The sequence below is a fragment of the Paramisgurnus dabryanus genome, chromosome 12 (genome assembly GCF_030506205.2).
Source record: "Paramisgurnus dabryanus chromosome 12, PD_genome_1.1, whole genome shotgun sequence".
In the NCBI taxonomy this organism is placed as follows: domain Eukaryota; kingdom Metazoa; phylum Chordata; class Actinopteri; order Cypriniformes; family Cobitidae; genus Paramisgurnus; species Paramisgurnus dabryanus.
Genome location: NC_133348.1, coordinates 15904972 through 15922180, shown reverse-complemented (window position 1 = coordinate 15922180; position 17209 = coordinate 15904972). Strand labels below are relative to the sequence as shown.

The 17209-nt window shown below is 39.3% G+C and overlaps 1 protein-coding gene and 1 long non-coding RNA gene across 15 annotated transcripts in view; one reads left to right on the top strand and one right to left on the bottom strand.

Annotated features, from left to right (window-relative positions):
- LOC135738755 (uncharacterized) overlaps positions 1–14607 on the bottom strand; it is a 63988-nt gene extending 49381 nt beyond the window's left edge. For both annotated transcript variants that reach the window (XR_012334696.1, XR_010528770.2), the window contains exons 1-2: positions 14224–14607; positions 13588–13742 (exon numbers count right to left, since the gene is read on the bottom strand). This is a non-coding gene — a long non-coding RNA (uncharacterized lncRNA). The remainder of the gene's footprint in view (positions 1–13587; positions 13743–14223) is intronic.
- Positions 1–17209, top strand: part of myt1la (myelin transcription factor 1-like, a) — a 54934-nt gene that overhangs the window by 11614 nt on the left and 26111 nt on the right. For 4 of the 13 annotated variants that reach the window (XM_065255911.2, XM_065255909.2, XM_065255908.2 and 1 more), the window contains exons 2-6: positions 2832–2951; positions 4223–4277; positions 4546–4576; positions 7510–7572; positions 16175–16605. In XM_065255911.2, the coding sequence (XP_065111983.2) occupies positions 4223–4277; positions 4546–4576; positions 7510–7572; positions 16175–16605 (580 nt within the window). In that variant the 5' untranslated portion in view covers positions 2832–2951. The other 9 variants (XM_065255910.2, XM_065255906.2, XM_073811416.1 and 6 more) reach the window with 8 other exon arrangements.

Here is a 17209-nt window from a genome sequence, read left to right as displayed (position 1 = left end):
TAACCTATGGCTTCACGGCTAGTCATGTAGCTAATAATGAAGAGCTCCAGCGTGTGTGTGCTTGGATTCTAAATGAGGACTGGAAAATGCAAGCAGCCCACACTCTCGGCTCTGTGTGGTGATTGGAATTCTGGCTAGACTCTATGCAGGCATCTGCATTACATGCGCGCACACACGCGAAGACAAATTTGCATTACCGTTGCAATCATGCTGAGTGAGTCACGCCAACTGATAAGCTAGAGCAGAAGTCTAGACTCTTAACTGAATATAACAGTATTGTGCGGCCCAGCGAATAACAGGATAACGGACCTCAGGTGTCCGCCCATCCTTCATTTTTTAAATGCGAGAGAATGTGAAATGAATAATGTAATGTCTCGTGACGTGATTGTTTCAGGGCTATTGTAGACATGATGCCATCTGAATTTAGGCCAGGCAACGACCAGCCAAGCAAATCTGACCAGTCACACCACATAAATCCAGACCAATCTCAAGGCCACTGGTACAGTGACACAAAGTGCAGATTCGAAATTTCTATGTGCTGTGCTTTTGTGGCTGTCCGGTAGCGTGATGTTGGGGTGGGTGGAGGGAAAATTAGCTCCGGCGATTGCATGCCAAGCCTGGAGGGTTGCAGGGTCATGTCTCTTTGACTGGGTCACTCTGTTCCTGATGATTGGAAGTGATGCACGATCACACAAACACACATGCACGCTCTTTTGTGGGGGAGGAGAGGCTCACAGTGGTGCTGTGCAGCTGGAGCGATGTTTAGATGAATGGGATGTGACAACAGCCCTGCCAGACGAATGCCCACGTGAAGATTTTTTGGGGGGTAGGAGGCGGCTGCAGGAAGAAGGATGATTAGGCCTATTGGTGGAGCTGATGCTATCTCCAGCTAGACCTCATATGTAGCCAATCGAACACTGTCCTGATCCAAAATAGGTGTTTGTTTGACTTGAAATAATCAACATTTTAATAATTTACTATAATGAACTGTGAGCTTAGGTGAACTTGAAGCTGTCTGTTGCAGGATCCACATGGGAACACTGTGCGTTTCAGATGGGATTGCAGTCTTGCTGGTAGTGCCAGCACTTCTTTATTTAACAGAGAGAGAGGGAATGAGATAGAAAGTGAGTGAGTGAATGAGTGAGTGAGTGAGGAAAACAGAGAGCGAGGGTGAGGTAGACACAGTGAGATAGAGAGAGCGAGAGAGAATTAGATTTTCAAGCAGTATGTCCCACTTTATATGAGACAGAAGGGTGTTGGGCATGAATACTAAATAGTGTTTTCCCCAATTACAAGCCAAGCTGGGCCAGCTCGCTGCCACCGGGGGACAGCTGGAGCTCATATGCTTTGATTTGACCAAGTGAAGTTCGGATAAGAGCTTCCCATATTGGTCCAGTGTGAGCGTTAGAGCGATTTATCAACGAAAAAAAGGGGCAACGTGAGGGCGGTCGAGCGCATACGTGCAAAGCAAACATAAGAAGGTGTTAAGCACAAAGCGGTCTTTTTAAGGAAAAGACTGAATTTCTGCCATTGAGTGCGTTTACATGCACAGTCTTACGCCGATTATGCTTAATAAACTGATAACACGTGGGGTCTTGTAAACGCGTAAAGCGGTTTTCTTTAATCGGGGAAAGCCCATAAACAGCGTAAGCAAAAACCGATCGGCACAGGTAGTTTTTTGCTCATTACGCCGATTTCGCATGGCATGTAAACACCTTAACCCGCTTTCTCACGGTTTTGTCCATGTGCGCATGTCTCCGCGTATGAAAGATAAACGTCACACGCGGAAGTAAGCGCAAGGTAACGCATAAAAGTCTCCGCTCGACTAAAGCAGTTGGCAGAGAAACTGTGAAAATAGAAGCTCATGTTACATTTACAGGTTCTGCAGACACGAGGAAAGATACAACAGTACAGCTTAAGACAGATATGCCGTCGGCTTTTTGATCGACTATTATGTACTATAGGCGGTGACGTCACTGCCTGCGAGAAAACTGATAAGTCTTCAAGTCCCATGTAAACGCAGTTGACTGCATAGCCGGCTTATTGATTTGCATGTAAACGCATGAAAACAGTTTTCTATAATAAGCAGATTTTTAATAGTTATCCGCTTATTCTGTGCATGTAAACGCACTCATTGAAAGACTTTCAATGCACGGCTCTAGGATTTGGAGAGCATCGTTTGTGTTGCTGGCCTTGGTGCTGAAATATACTTGCGCGTTTGCAAGCACACACACACACATACAAAAAGAGAGAAACGCACAAGTGCACTATAGCACACACACATTAACAGGATTTGAAAGAACATGAGAAAAAGTGTAAGCTTGCTGACAGAGAGAATAGTGAAGTATTCAATTGTGTCTTGTGTCTGAACGGAAAGTATAGTTTTTTAAGTATTCTGTATGACCTGTTAAACATTCAAGTCTGAACATTTAATAGCTAAAATTTTATTGCTTTTATAGGATCAAGTGCCTGCACTTCATTATTTTATAGGGTTCAAAAAACTCCCCAGTGATTCCCCTTTTATAACAATCCTTCTAAAGGCATGAAAATCTCTCAAAACCTTTAAAAAATGGCAGATTTTATTCCTTATGAACGTAACATGTTTCCAAACTTTAAAAGCAGCACCTGTCACTTATTATATTTTTAAATAAATGAATACTGACAGTTTTTGTTTTTTACCCCTGGATCTGACACGGTGATAATGGAGGCACGCAATGGCTTCAGACATCTGTATGTCTCTCAGAATAAATGCGCTGTACATCAGTCTGCAGGTTTCACTTAACTGCAATTTATGACAAATGACGGTGAAAAGCATTTCTCTTCTCTAACAGAAAATGAGTTTTGAGGAACAGTTTTGAGGGACACGCTGCGGAAGATTCAGTCTAATCGCACCACACAGGAGGAGCTCCTCGGAAAATACACCTGTCCCACCATCAACCAGTAAATCTCAGGTAATGCGCTTTACACGATTCGTTCATTAGGGCTGCTAATTTAATGTGCTAATTCAGTACAATTAATTGCAAAAAATTGCAATAAAAAATATTCATGCCCCTGACCCGTACCTAAACTCCATAATAAGAATTTTTAACAACATTAGAGAAATTTAAGCTTACATTGTTCTACAACCTTCATGTTTTAGTAAGTGTTGTGTGTGGTGTTTGTTCGTGTAGCACAAACTACCGCTAAAGGCAACAAAGCAAACTGCCTTCACTGTCATGTGTGAAAGGACCCACAGTCTGCCTCAGACAAACTCACATGACTGTAAACTCAATTCTCAAGACCTGTCGAGACAGACCTGTCCATCAGAGGAGAGGAGGAAAGGGAAGATGAGCCTCCTTAAAATATATCCCGAATAAATTCAACTAAAGTGATTCACCAAGAATTTGACCTACAGTATAATGTGATTAACTCAGTTACTAAACTGACCAATCAGACTCGCAATTCAAATGACACAACGTCGTTTACTTAATTGAATTTTCTTTCTCTGTGTCTGAAAAAGGAAGGCAAAATAATAAATGAACCTTTGGACTTTAAGCCAGTGAAAGGCTTACAATGAAATAGAAATAAACCAATAAATTGATTATATCCACTTTTTGTAATGATTTACGTTTTGTGGGGTAAATGTTTTTTTTGTTTTGTTTCCTGAACACATAAAGAACACAAGATATGTACTGTCAAATTCATTATACAGTAGCACTAAAACACTAAGGGCTGGTTTCCCAGACAGGGATTAGCTTAAGCCAGGACTAGTTTAATTAGGAAATATAACTAATTTTAACAAACATGCCTTACTAAAAACATTACTTGTGTGTGCATTTTGAGAAAACAAAGGGCACTGATTTATTTGAAGATATGTCAGTTCAAGTTTTTTTCAAATTGGACAGCTCTTACATTTATTTTAGTCCTAATCCCTGTCCGGGAAACCGCCCCTAGATCTTCAAACAATATGAACTAGTGATGCATTGCAGCTACGATGTACCATGTGACATGATCAATGTGTGGCATTGTCTAAGGTTTCCCAGACGGTGTTTTTTATAATAAACATATTCTTTATTATTTATGAGCCTTCTATTATGCAACTCATTTTTTTCCCATAACCATTCATGCTGCAGACATCATTGCCCTTTTACAGTACCGTAAGAAGCACCGGGCACACCGTGGCTTTTACGGTAGCTTAGATAGTAGACAGGAGGTCAGACTAATTGCTGATTCTTTTCCCCAGATGGAGGTGGATGCGGCCGAGAAACGCCATCGAACACGATCTAAAGGTGTGCGAGGTATTACGCACTCACACGGTTTTAGCTGAAGTCTCTCACAGTTAAATCCATTTTCCCCACTTTCAATACAAATTTTTATTTAAAATAAAAGACTTTTTATTGCCTTTCACTAATTTTCATTGACGTCAGTAATGATAACTGCAGGCTATTGATTGTACAGGTCCAGCATGAATCTTTTGAGCCTGGACAATGGGTCTGTTCATTTTGGTAAAGTCTTTATGATGCCGGAGTTATCTCACTAATTGTTATCAATGTGATTTTTTTTCAGTTGCCGTGGAGGCCGCACAGGAACTGTTCAGGTAAGTCTGCATGAAGTGCTTTAATGTGATTCATTATTGAGCAAAACTGTAATTTTCGGAAAAACAAATTATAGGAGAGATTTTTAACCACTGTAAATTACTTAACAGGTGGTTAAAAAGAAGGTCTTGGTAACATCGGTCAGTCATGTTAAAGATGCAGAAAGTCATTACATTCTGATAATCGATTATGAAGACAAACATTTGTTTTCAATAACACCAGGAAACAAATTACACTTTACTTTTTTTGAAAATATGCTCATTTTCCAGTTCCCCTAGAGTTTAACATTTGATTGTTACTGTTTTGGAATCCATTCAGCCGATCTACGGGTCTGGCAGTACCACTTTTAGCATAGCTTAGCATAATACATTGAATCTGATTAGACCATTAGCATCGCGCTCAAAAATAACCAAGGAGTATCAATATTTTACTATTTAAAACTTGACTTTTCTGTAGTTACATCGTGTACTAAGACCGACAGAAAATTAAAAGTTGCGGTTTTCTAGGCAGATATGGCTAGGACCAGTGTTGGGTGTAACTAGTTACTAAGTAATTAGTTACTGTAATTTAATTACTTTTCCTTTGAAAAAGTAAAGTAAGGGATTACTCTTATTTTTCTTGTAATCTAATTACAGTTACTTCTGATGTAACTAAATACTCTGTATGGACTCTAAAACAATTATGTATAGTACTAATACAATAGTGGATTCAACATGGTTTTAGTTTACAATTCTCATTATTAACTGGTTGATTATTATTAGCATAAATATTTATGAGATGTTGGCTGTTTATTAATACTTAATAGCACATATTAATGCCTGACTCTGCAAAACCTTATTCTACATTCTTAACCCTCCCCATTTCTACCAATACTTAAAACTAACAACTTCTTTAGTATTAATAAGCTGTAGTTGGAGTATATTGAGGCAAAAGTAGTTAATAGTTAGTTAATAGAGAGAACTGGACCCTAAAGTGGGACCAGAATAATTGATGTCCTTTTGTATATTATTTCTTCGAGCCATTTCAAGCCTATCCTTGTATCATGTACTAAATATGATTTAGAAAGTAATTAATAAGTAATTAAATACTTTTTGGAGAGAGTAATTTGTAAAGTAATCTAATTACATGATTGAAGATGTAATTAGTAACTAGTAATTAATTACTTTTTTTGAGTAACTTACCCAACACTGGCTAGGACTATACTCTCATTCTGGCATAATAATCAAGGACTTTTCTGCCGTAACATGGCTGCAAGAGGCGCAATGATATTACACAAGGCCGAAAATAGTCCTCTGCTATTGAAAGTTACCTAGGGGACTATTTTCGGTCACTGCGTAATATCATGGCGCCTGCTGCAGCCATGTTACAGCAGCAAAGTCATTACGCCAGAATGAGAGTATAGTTCCTAGCCATATCGGCCTAGAAAATTGCAACTTTAAATTTTCTTCGGTCTTAGTACACAATGTCAATACAGAAAAGTAAAGTTTTAAATAGAAAAATATTGAAACTCTTTGGTTATTTTTCGGCACAATGCTAATGATCTAATCAGATTCAATGGATTATGCTAAGCTATGCTAAAAGTGGTACCGCCAGAGCCGGAGATCATCTGAATGGATTTCAAAACTGTAAAAATCAAATGTTTAACTCTAGGGGAGCTGGAAAATGAGCATGTTTTCAAAAAATGTGGAGTGTCATTGCATTTGAATAAGCACAAAAGACTCAAATATACAAAAAAAGTACTTGCTTGAAGCAGGTTGGTCACAGATGCAATCTGGCCTTACACTTTCTATCTTTAAGACGAAAACAGCTGTATGACTCAGTATACATTTCCGTTTAAGATGGCATCAAGCATAATTTTGCTAATTGATATTATTCGATGTGATTTATCCAATATGGCATGTACTACAGGCATAGCCTATTAATAGACCTTTCAGTGTAATTGCCTTCAGTGAGAACATATGATTCTCCCAATTAGTATTAGTAAATATCCCTGCGCTCCTAATGAAATCATGCGTCACGATGAGAGCGAATGGTCTGGTTTTCTTCAGAGTGGCGATTTGTTTTACTCATTCTGTTCCCTTCACTTTTCCCCTTCCCCTTCATTTTTTCCCTTACGCACAATGTACAAGCCTTGTAAATGGCAGTATTTTTCTCATTAAGGATGGTTTAATGCATACGCTGCTGTTATAAAAGGTGCTTTTGTATTGTGTGGCTATGTGGCCAATTACAATGACAGCGGTAAGGACGTTTGGGGTGTGTGGCTGTGGTATGACCAGGTTTACCACGGGCAGCTCTCTATCGTGTTGTATTTATTATGGTACTGGCCCGAATCCCTGTTCTTTCTCTCTCTCTCCTTCCCAATAATCAGGGCAATCTGCTTTATCAGCAGGTCCAGGCCTGTAGCTACAGCCATCGTGAACACCAGTTGCACTCACTGATGGGTCACTAGCTTGATCAGACACCAAGATCCCTAGCCAACATCATCTAGGGAAAATGCAATTCTTGAGCTAGGCTACATATGTTCCTAGTCCTACCCAATTTCCTAGTTTAAAATTAGCTTGATGCTTATACAATGTTGACTGAACTTACAATAGTGTTAACTTAAATGTAAAATACTATTTAGAATCAAGAAAGGAAAAATTCATCCAGAATTAACCCTTCTTGGTGTAAAACCACCCCAAAGTTTTCCTTCGTGGCTATTACCTGACTGTGGACTTAAACGGAAAAGACAGAGAGAATGATATGCAATATGAAATATGGAGCCTGGTGAGTCATAGGCCTGGAGGATGCTGTCTAAATCTGTAATACAGGCTGATGTGCCACGCTTGAAACATAGTCAGCAAGAAAGAGTATGTGTCTATTTGCGTGTCTGTCTGCATATGTGCTTACGTCTGTGTGACGTCAGCCTTGTATTAATTATTCCTCTTGTCTGCAGCTGTCCCACACCAGGGTGTGATGGCAGTGGACATGTCAGTGGCAAATACGCCAGACACAGGAGGTAAGAAATGACCTCTCATGTCTCCCTCATACACTGAGCAGAAATGAAATCTGTGCCCACTCATCTGGAAGTCCTTTTTTTGCTCGTCTTGCTAAATGTCTACTATCACAGAACAGGAATGAACATTAAGTAAATTGAATTTGAATTAGGCCTGCATTTGTACATCCTTTTCCAGCCAAAAACTGTAAGGCTGCTGTTAAAAGATGTGAAAATACAACATACTGACTCTAGTGTTAACTATAATGAAGCGTGATGTTTTTTGGAGTGCAGCAGCTATTTTGATTAAAAAAAGCCTGGATGCTTAAACCAAGAGCTCTGCTGAGTACCTTGAGTACCTTGTAGCAGTCCATCTCTCAGCATTAGCATCTTTACCCTTTTGAAAGTATCAGTTTTGACTTAAAACTGGCAAGAACATTTCGTATGCTCTCATTGGCATACGCCAGGATGTGGAGGCTATCTGATAGGTGCGGCATCATTAATATTGTAACCAGCTTGCCAGACAACTTACTAAGAGAGTGCTGTTTGTTCTCTCTTTGACGAAAAGTATTTTTGAGGACAAAAGGAATACAAATGATACCATTCGACTTGCAGGCAACCTAAGATAATTATTGTTTATACTTTAACACAGAGATAAGTTGAAGCTTATTTTCTAAAGAGAAGTAGGTTAAGTGTTTTTTAATATATCTAGGGGTTTGACACCAATTTCTTGGCATTGCTACGAAAGTAGCAGTCTCAGATTTGACAACTGTTGTCAAATGCGCTCTCTTAGCCTGTTCCACTTATACGACACGCCTCTTCTCTTTATGCTGTTTACTGTACCTCAGAAGAAAGAGAAGCAGAACAGAAAAGATTGATGGATATGTCTGCTGTGTCACCCCATCAGCCAAGCCTTTGAACCACCAACCAGAATTGCATTTTTGCTACAGACAAATGGTACCTCCAACAGACCTCTCAGTGTAAAGGCAAAGAAAGGGCGAGAGAGTGATGAATTACCCCAAAATGAGAGGATGGGGAGCGAACGGTGTTCCGACTGTGCTTTCAGAGCATACTAGCATTTAGGGGGCATTGTGGGAACGGCAGGGTTATAATGAGGACACTGCGTTACCTGTGCAGGCTATGCAGCATCTGCCACCCCTTACCACTCCATTAAAAAGTAATGATGACAAAACAATAACAGCGCTTGTCTCCTGCGGCAAAGACTTGGTATATATCTCGGCAGAGGTTCACGCCCATAATGTATAGCCGTTATGATGGGGTTGTGAACTAATGTAACGTATACATTGTGCATACATTTATGAAGATGGGCTCCCAGGGCAAGACATTACTGAAAATCGTGTACATTAGACTTTTTCACTCAGGTGAGTCTAGTTTCATCTTGTAGGTCTGCACCCCTCTGGTGAAGCTTCACTTTATAGACTGAACTTACTTTTTATGACTGTTCGACAACTATATGGGGTAATGTTATACTATTCGTTTGTAAAAATATTCAACATGATTACGGTATAAATAATCATTCACTTATAGATAAAGGTATAAAAAGCTGGCACTGGGACGGTACCCTTTAAAAATAGGTACTTATATGTATGCATTTGGTAATATTATGTACATTTGAGGTAGTAATATGGCCTCATCTCTATTTTCGTATTAACACTTAATCACATTTAAATGAAAGATTATATTTTTATCACTGTAGTTGAGGTCAAGGAAAATATTAATGACGCTGTTATACAAATATATGACAGAGTATTAACACTTAATCACATTTAAATGAAAGATTATATTTTTATCACTATAGTTGAGGTCAAGAAAAATATTAATGACGCCGTTATACAAATATATGACAGATTATATTATATTTTTACCACTGTAGTTGAGGTCAAGAAAAATATTAATGATGCTGTTATACAAATATATGACAGATTATATTATATTTTTACCACTGTAGCTGAGGTCAAGTAAATATTAATGACGCTGTTATACAAATATATGACAGAGTATTAACACTTAATGACATTTAAATGAAAGATTATATATATATATCACTGTAGTTGAGGTCAAGGAAATATTAATGACGCTGTTATACAAATATATGACAGATTATATTATATTTTTACCACTGTAGCTGAGGTCAATAAAAATATTAATGACGCTGTTATACAAATATATTAAGTGTTGATACTATGTCATATATTTGTATTATAAAAAAATAAAGAGTAACACTTAATGACATTATAATGACAAATTCAATTTGTATCACTGTTAAAAAGTGGTCAGTTATGTTGCCTTGGTATTGTGAAGTTGTATAACAAAGACATCTCAAACAATGTCATATTTTCTTTTAAAAATTACATCATTGAACAAATGACACTTAATGACAAATACGTGCATAAAATCTCCTTCATGCTCATGGCACGTGTCATGTCTTGATTATGAAGATGTCAAGTATGAACACACCTCAAAGTAAAATGTTACCATTTATTGTAAGTAAAATAAAGAAAATCCCATCCAAACTCAAATCCATTGGTTCAGTCAGTGTTTACGTGTCGGGCTGGTCGAGATGCTCAAAGAAACAAACCAATGTTTTGACAGCACCACAAAGCCAGTGTTTAAACTATCCAGGAAAAGTGAAGAAAGTGTTTTAACATAAAAAAATATGCACATCCCCTTTAACCGACAATGAAATCTATACACACACAATGGGTAAACGGTGCTGCATTCATGCAAGCCTGCTGTGCATCCTCTGCATGTAAAATGTTAGAAAGAGCACGTGTACAGCGAAGTATCTTTTAATGTGCCATTTTTCTTCCATCTGAAAAATCCAGCTTTACTCCCTATGTAATACCTATTCTACCTGAAAACATGTTGTCTGCTCATTCAGTTTTTTTAATGAAGCCATATGAGCGAATGCTGAGCCTTTTAACAAGAGGATGTGTCAATGCAGGTGTGACTTCTATGATTTTAACAGGGTTTGGTAATTGCATTCATGTTTAGTACCCTTTCTCTCTCTTTCTCTTCTCCTACTCTCCATCCACGTCTCTCTCTCTCGCTCTCGTTCCACTTTCCTATTTTCGATTTCTCTCCCAGCTCCACCTCCTTGTTCTCTTCCTCACATCCTGGCTCTTTGTTCCTCTACCTTTCCGTTTCTGCGGTTCTTTTTTCATCCCTCTCTCATTCCCCTCTTCTCCTCCATCCAGCCTCCCTTCTCCTCCTCCCTTTCTGATGGATGACTCACGTAGACTGAAGCCCAGGGCTGTATAATTCAGGGCTTGACAGGTAGCACTCACTAAAAGAATGGGAACTGAGCCAAGAGCTGGTGGCAGGGGCCAGAAAATAGTGTAGTCGCATACTCGCTCGCTCTCTCTATTTCTCTCTCTCTCCCTTTTTTCTCAATATAGCACCTTGCCTTCGTTTCTGCTCTACGAGCGTCTGGCCTCTCCTCCTTTGTGGTAGCCACGGTGCACAGGTTTTATGCCAGACTCTTTCATTCACCATTGTATTATCTCCCACCAGAAAAAAACAAAGAGACAATGCGGATGTTGAATTTCAAATGTTCTGTAAGAGAAAATGTCAAGTGTAAAAGGACTAAAACATGGCCAAAGAAGGAAAAAAGCTTGTGGTAGAGACCATAAAGAATTAACATATACAGCAATTTATAAATGCTAATGAAGAACAACATATATTTTTAATAATGAGCATAATTCTTTAATTTGACAAGCGAGTGCATTCTTTTTTTTAGTAATGAGCTGAGAAGAAAAGTTATTTAGCTATTAAAGTATATGGTTTGAATCAGAGGCCAGATATAGCTTAAGTGGGATACTGGCCAGGGCACACAGCCCAATAGTTTATTTCTTTAAACCAACACATTGTTTGTGTTGAGAAACAGCTCGAATGACTATAAAAAACTCATTTATATTTTAGTGAGTCGACTTGCTGCAAAAAAAGGAAAATTTATTAGAGAGTTACGCCATTCGTCTTTGCTCTCAAACATCTGTTCGGTTCTGCCACAAAACGCCATTCATAAAAATGACATTCATTCATTAAATAACATCTAAAAAGCGAGAAGAGTTGCGACTGACTGACTGATTTTAGCATTATTCTGATGAAATAGAGCCACTTTTAAAACGTGCAGTAAACTATTTTTCTGAGGTCAAAAAATATGGGTCTGTTCATCGGTTATTTAGAAGCCAAGCCACTGACGTCTAATATGCAATTTATTCTAATGGAGTGTTTTATCGACATTCACGTCTTTGGGGCTGTATGAAAGTCAATGCGAATATGACCACAAACGTTCCAGTGTTGAAACAAGGCTGATGATGTATTCTACTTTCTCAGGAGTTTACTGATATTTAGCATGATGGATGCCTATAGACGGCATTCATTTATATCCGTAGGCCATAATTTACTCTACACCTTAATTCTATGTAGCAGGGAGAAATTATATTTGTGTGCCGGTAACTCACCATCAGCATGCAAACAGATGGGTTCTGGACTGTGTGGGTGGCAAATGCAGTTTTGTCCTTTCTCACTCTCGGTTTTTGGTGGGGGGGGGGGTTCAGTCTGCAGTCTTTCGGATATGCAAGTCAATTTAAATGATCTTTGCTATATGGGCTTGTTTGTTATCTAGAAGTGGCTATGAGTGAGATATTTTCATCTTTCCAGTACTGTAGTCAGACAGTGCTAAACCCTATCCAAGCTAAATCCTGGTGAATTATGTATCCGTGTGTCTATGTGATTTTAACCCATGTAACACATCTTGGAACCATTGGAACATTAAAGGGCTTTTCCCTTTGGATGAGTCCCGTAGACCACAGACCTCCGGCTTAAAGCGGCGACCAGAGAAAAGCTTCCGCTCTGTCTGTTTGTCACGTTCAGCCATCCGATATCTCATTGAGATCCAAACCTGCGTGAATGGCAGTCGTATCTTATGCCTCCAAAGACCACGCTGAGATTTAAAACCCTCTTCCAGGGTCAAACTTTACAAGTCTCTGCGGTAAATTGAACCGCCAAGGACATAATCGCCACAAACAGCCTGACTGTGCGCGCGTGTGGTGGTGTGATTGTATACACTGTTTTGAGGCAGAGGGGGACCGGGCTCCGCAGTGACAGAGAAGAGCAGTGAGCTGCAGAGACAGACAGAGCCCTGCAGAATGCACAACACCAGCACCTCCTTTGTTCTGCTTTTTGGGAGGTTGCAGAATGAAGGGAGGGTAGAGGGGAGATGTCTGTCAGGCTCAGAATCACTGATATCTCTCTCTCTCTTTCTCTCTCTCGCTCTGTCTGTCTGCTCAAATGGCAAATCCCACTCCTGAGGGGGAGATCACCATGGTGACAGCGCCTTGCCACGCATGCCTGTGGATGCTGCAGTGTAGGAGCACAGAGGAGCCGCGTGCTCCTATGGCAACTCAAACACGAACAGCCAGCTGTAGCTTCTGAATTTGGCCCTATAGTGATACAGACTGTAAGAATGTGCCTGGTGCCATGCAAGGTAGAATCAACAACAGACTACTGCTTGAACATGCCCTTGGTATTCAGGCCAATTAAAACTAAAGAGGAAACACTTTTGTTGCATAATCTGAGGTCTCTCATTGTAATTGAATGGCTATCTGAAGACATTTAATTAAAAATGATTTGGTGGCTTCCGAAACAAAAACAAAAATAATATTCTCAGTCAGTCATCATTTCACCACTACGAGGGCAATATTTATACTAAATTATCGAATGGAATAGACCCAAGCTAATATTTTGGAAATTTCTCGTATTAGTTAAGTCCATCAGAGGATTTGTCCACCAGGAAATGTCTGACTGAAGTCATTATTTTTCCCGGCAGTTCTGAAAGGCTCGCAGATCTTTCTCTCTCTCTCTCTCTCTCTCTCTCTCTCTCTCTCTCTCTCTCTCTCTCTCTCTCTCTCTCTCTCTCTCTCTCTCTCTCTCTCTCTCTCTCTCACGGCCGTAATTACCTTAGTCCCACTCAAAGCCTGCCTCCACCGCTCCCATATTCAAATGTGGTTTAATTACCTGTGGAATTTTAATTGGCGTGGCCTGCCAGTGGGAAACGCGAAGGTGTCCAAGGTCATTCCGAGTCATTCGCGAACGCTCTCACCCACACAGACGATGCTGGCTGCCTGCCCGCACAACACACAAGCACATAGCGCAATCTCTATATCCAGCACCTGCTTTAAACAAATAAAACGATAAAGAGAAGAATAGGCATCTATTAGACAAGTTTAAGATATTTTAGGAAACAGTTGCCAAAATATCATAGCTACAACACTTATTGTCAGTAGCCAAAAATGATACATATTTTTAATAGGTATACATATTTGTATGCTTATGCTTCTTCTTCATGATATGATATAGACCATTTCAAAAGATGTAAACAACACTGGTCCAGAAGCACTTCCTGTTTCAGTTTGTGACTGTTTTTTTTTATTTCACACATATATCATTATCGATAGATGTTTAACTTTTTGACTCAGTTCTATGTGTTCAGTTGGTTGTATTTTATCCTAACGTTTATCTAGTGTTAAAAAACTGAAACAGGAAGTGCTTCTGGACCAGTGTTGTTTACATCTTTTGAAATGGTTTATAGCCTACTCATATCCAGTCACAAAACAAGTACTAACACGTGACCTGTTAATACACATGACAAACCTTTGCATGGTTTGAAACAGAATCGCCTAGAACTCCCTTCCAATCCACACCAAGAAAATGAACCCATATCTTCTGTGCTGCTGACACAATGCTCTACCAAATGAGCTTAACACATGAGTAATGCAGTTTATCTCGAGAAATACGGTAAAACGCAGACAGCTATTTGTCCACACGTATGACGTATGCAGCCTGCAGTCTTCCGATTAACGGACAGTATCGAAGTCAAGTCTCTGTATTAATTCCCGCGATAACTGTGAATAACACCTGTAACCACCGCGACAGAAGAAAACGTCAACGAGTTCGCGAGTTCATCAACAGTCTCTTACCAGAATTACGAGATTATCTCCTTAAAATGACACACATCCGTATCTGTGAGTTACCGAAACTGCGCCACAGCGACAAGTAGGTAGCGCTTGCGTTATATCACGTGACAGACTACTAGTCAACTCACACATGTTTACCTACTTTACGGGTTTTGAAGTATAAAATTCGTCTGTTTTGCTCCTAAAAATGTGAGGACGCTGTACGGTATTAATGGTGCTTTCAAGACATCGTATTTACGATATTGAGCGCACGTAAATGCCACACAAAGACGTTAAAACTAGTGGGAAACTCTGGATATTTTCTAAAGGGGACATTTCATAAGAGTTTTTAAGATGACGTTTAAATCTTTGGTGTCTTTAGAGTATGTATGTGAAGTTCTAGCTCAAAATACAATATAGATAATTTATTATACTGTAGCATGTTAAAATTGCCACTTTGTAGGTGTGAGTAAAAATGTGCCGTTTTTATGTGTCCTTTTTAAATGCAAATGAGTTGATCTCTGCCCTTAATAGCGGTGCCATGGTTGGATAGTGCAGATTAAGGGGCGGTATTATCCCCTTCTGACATCACAAGGGGAGCCAAATTTCAATGAACTATTTTTTACAGCCTTGCAGAGAATGGTTTACCAATACTAAGTTACTGGGTTGATCTTATTCACATTTTCTAGGTTGATACAAGCACTGAGGACCCACATATAGCACTTAAACATGGAAAAAGGCAGAGCGTTTCTGATTTTGAGGGCGTGTCAGTGAGAAAACGTATGTGATTGACGATACATTTGACCAAAATTTAAATCATTTTCTAGTCTCAGGTATACATATATTCATATGGCTTTTTTATACATATGACTAAACAAAATGACTAAAAACAAAACAACCATTAACAAACAAAAAATCTGAATGTTATCGTTTTAAACTGCAATTCATTGTACGTGACACGGACAGCTCTACAGTATGCATACATTTTTTAATTTTTGCTTCAGTAATTCAATAATAATTGCACCCAGGTGCTAAATAACATTCACCATTACCATGTTAACAACACTTTCCCTTTTTCCCACATATTTCACATCATCAAAGATCACCAAATCATTGAATTAGTCAAAAGTTTTGTGCCCAAAGAAATAAAAATGTATTCTCCCTGAAATGTAGCTTTGCCTGAGGTCAATCCTCCCCACACCAGAACTAAATAAACCTTTTTGTTTAAAAATTGAATTATTCAATAGATGCCACATTCAAATTACTTACAATTTCACATGCTGTTTTAGTGCAATTAAAGTGGAATTTCTCAACAGCTAATGATTATTATGGGATTTGTGTAATTGAGGGCTAGGGCTGGAATGAGCTTTGCCTTGTTTATATTTTGGAAGATGTGTCTCGTAAATGAGCTTGGGCGGTTTAGGAAACGCACTGTCTTATGGGACTGGAGTTCAAGCAGCACATTCATTTATATGAATAAATGTGCCAGTGGTTATTAATGCTTTGTTATGTCTTAAACAATTCTAATAATTTTTATCTCTGAGGGCTGAGCTTTGGCTCAGACACTCCTCAGACATTCAAGGTAATTTTTCAAAACCGTTGAGTGTAATTCTCTTGGTTTTTGTTTTCCTTTGTATATTTCTTTGCAGTGTTTACGGATGCCCATTGGCTAAGAAAAGAAAAACCCAAGAGAAACCTCCACAGGAGCCAGCTTCCAAACGGCGTCCATTTCTAACCATGACTGATGGAGAGCCCTCTATGTACGAAAGTTATGAGCCAGAGGCCATGGAGGAAGGAGAAGAGAGGGAACAGGAAGAAATAGAGGAAGAGGAAGAAGAGGGGGATGATGAAGAAGAGGAGTGCTCGGATGACAACGAGGAACAAGATGAGGAAGAGGAGGATGGGGAAGTGGAGAGAGAAGAGGTAGAGCAGATGGAGGAAGAAGTAGAAGAGGACGAGGAGGTGGTGGAGGAGGATGGGGATGACGAAGAGCAGGATGAAGACGAGGAGCAGGAAGACGAAGAAGATGAAGATGAGCATGAGGAAGATGACTACTATGAAAATCAAAGTCATCAGCAAGGTAAGGGATATTCTCTCTAAGTGATTGCATAAGCGCTGGACACTTGATCTGCTCTTGAAACATTGAAACCTAATTTTTATATAGCATTTACACAGAAATGGATTTTCAAAGAGAGAGGTCAACAGAATGTTATGAATAAAAAAATGTTTGGTTGCGTACAGAATGCCTTATGAAAAAATGAATCAAGGGCAGCTTATTGTAGGTCAACAGTATAATTGAAATCCAGTTCAAGAATAGAATATGCGATCATCATTAGTGAGTATTATTACATCTGATGCATTTCTTAAATTGCCCATTTTAGTTTCAAGTTGTTAATGTGCTTGCTGAATCACAATGGAATCTGCATAAAGTACATTCCTGTAGAGAAACTTCAACCCTCAGCATTCTAATTAATGTAGATTTTACTGCAAGGAACGATCCAGCCCCCATTCAAAACTGAGCGAAAGCAGATGTGACTGCTTCCTTAGTATGCGTCTCACCCCCGTTCTCTGGTGTCCTCAATCGCTTGTGACAGTGCTCCCGGAGTAATGGAGAGAAGAAGCTCTCTGAGTTATTAACTTTGGCCCCCCTCCGCACATGCACACCGCCGTTCCAGGAGGTGTCA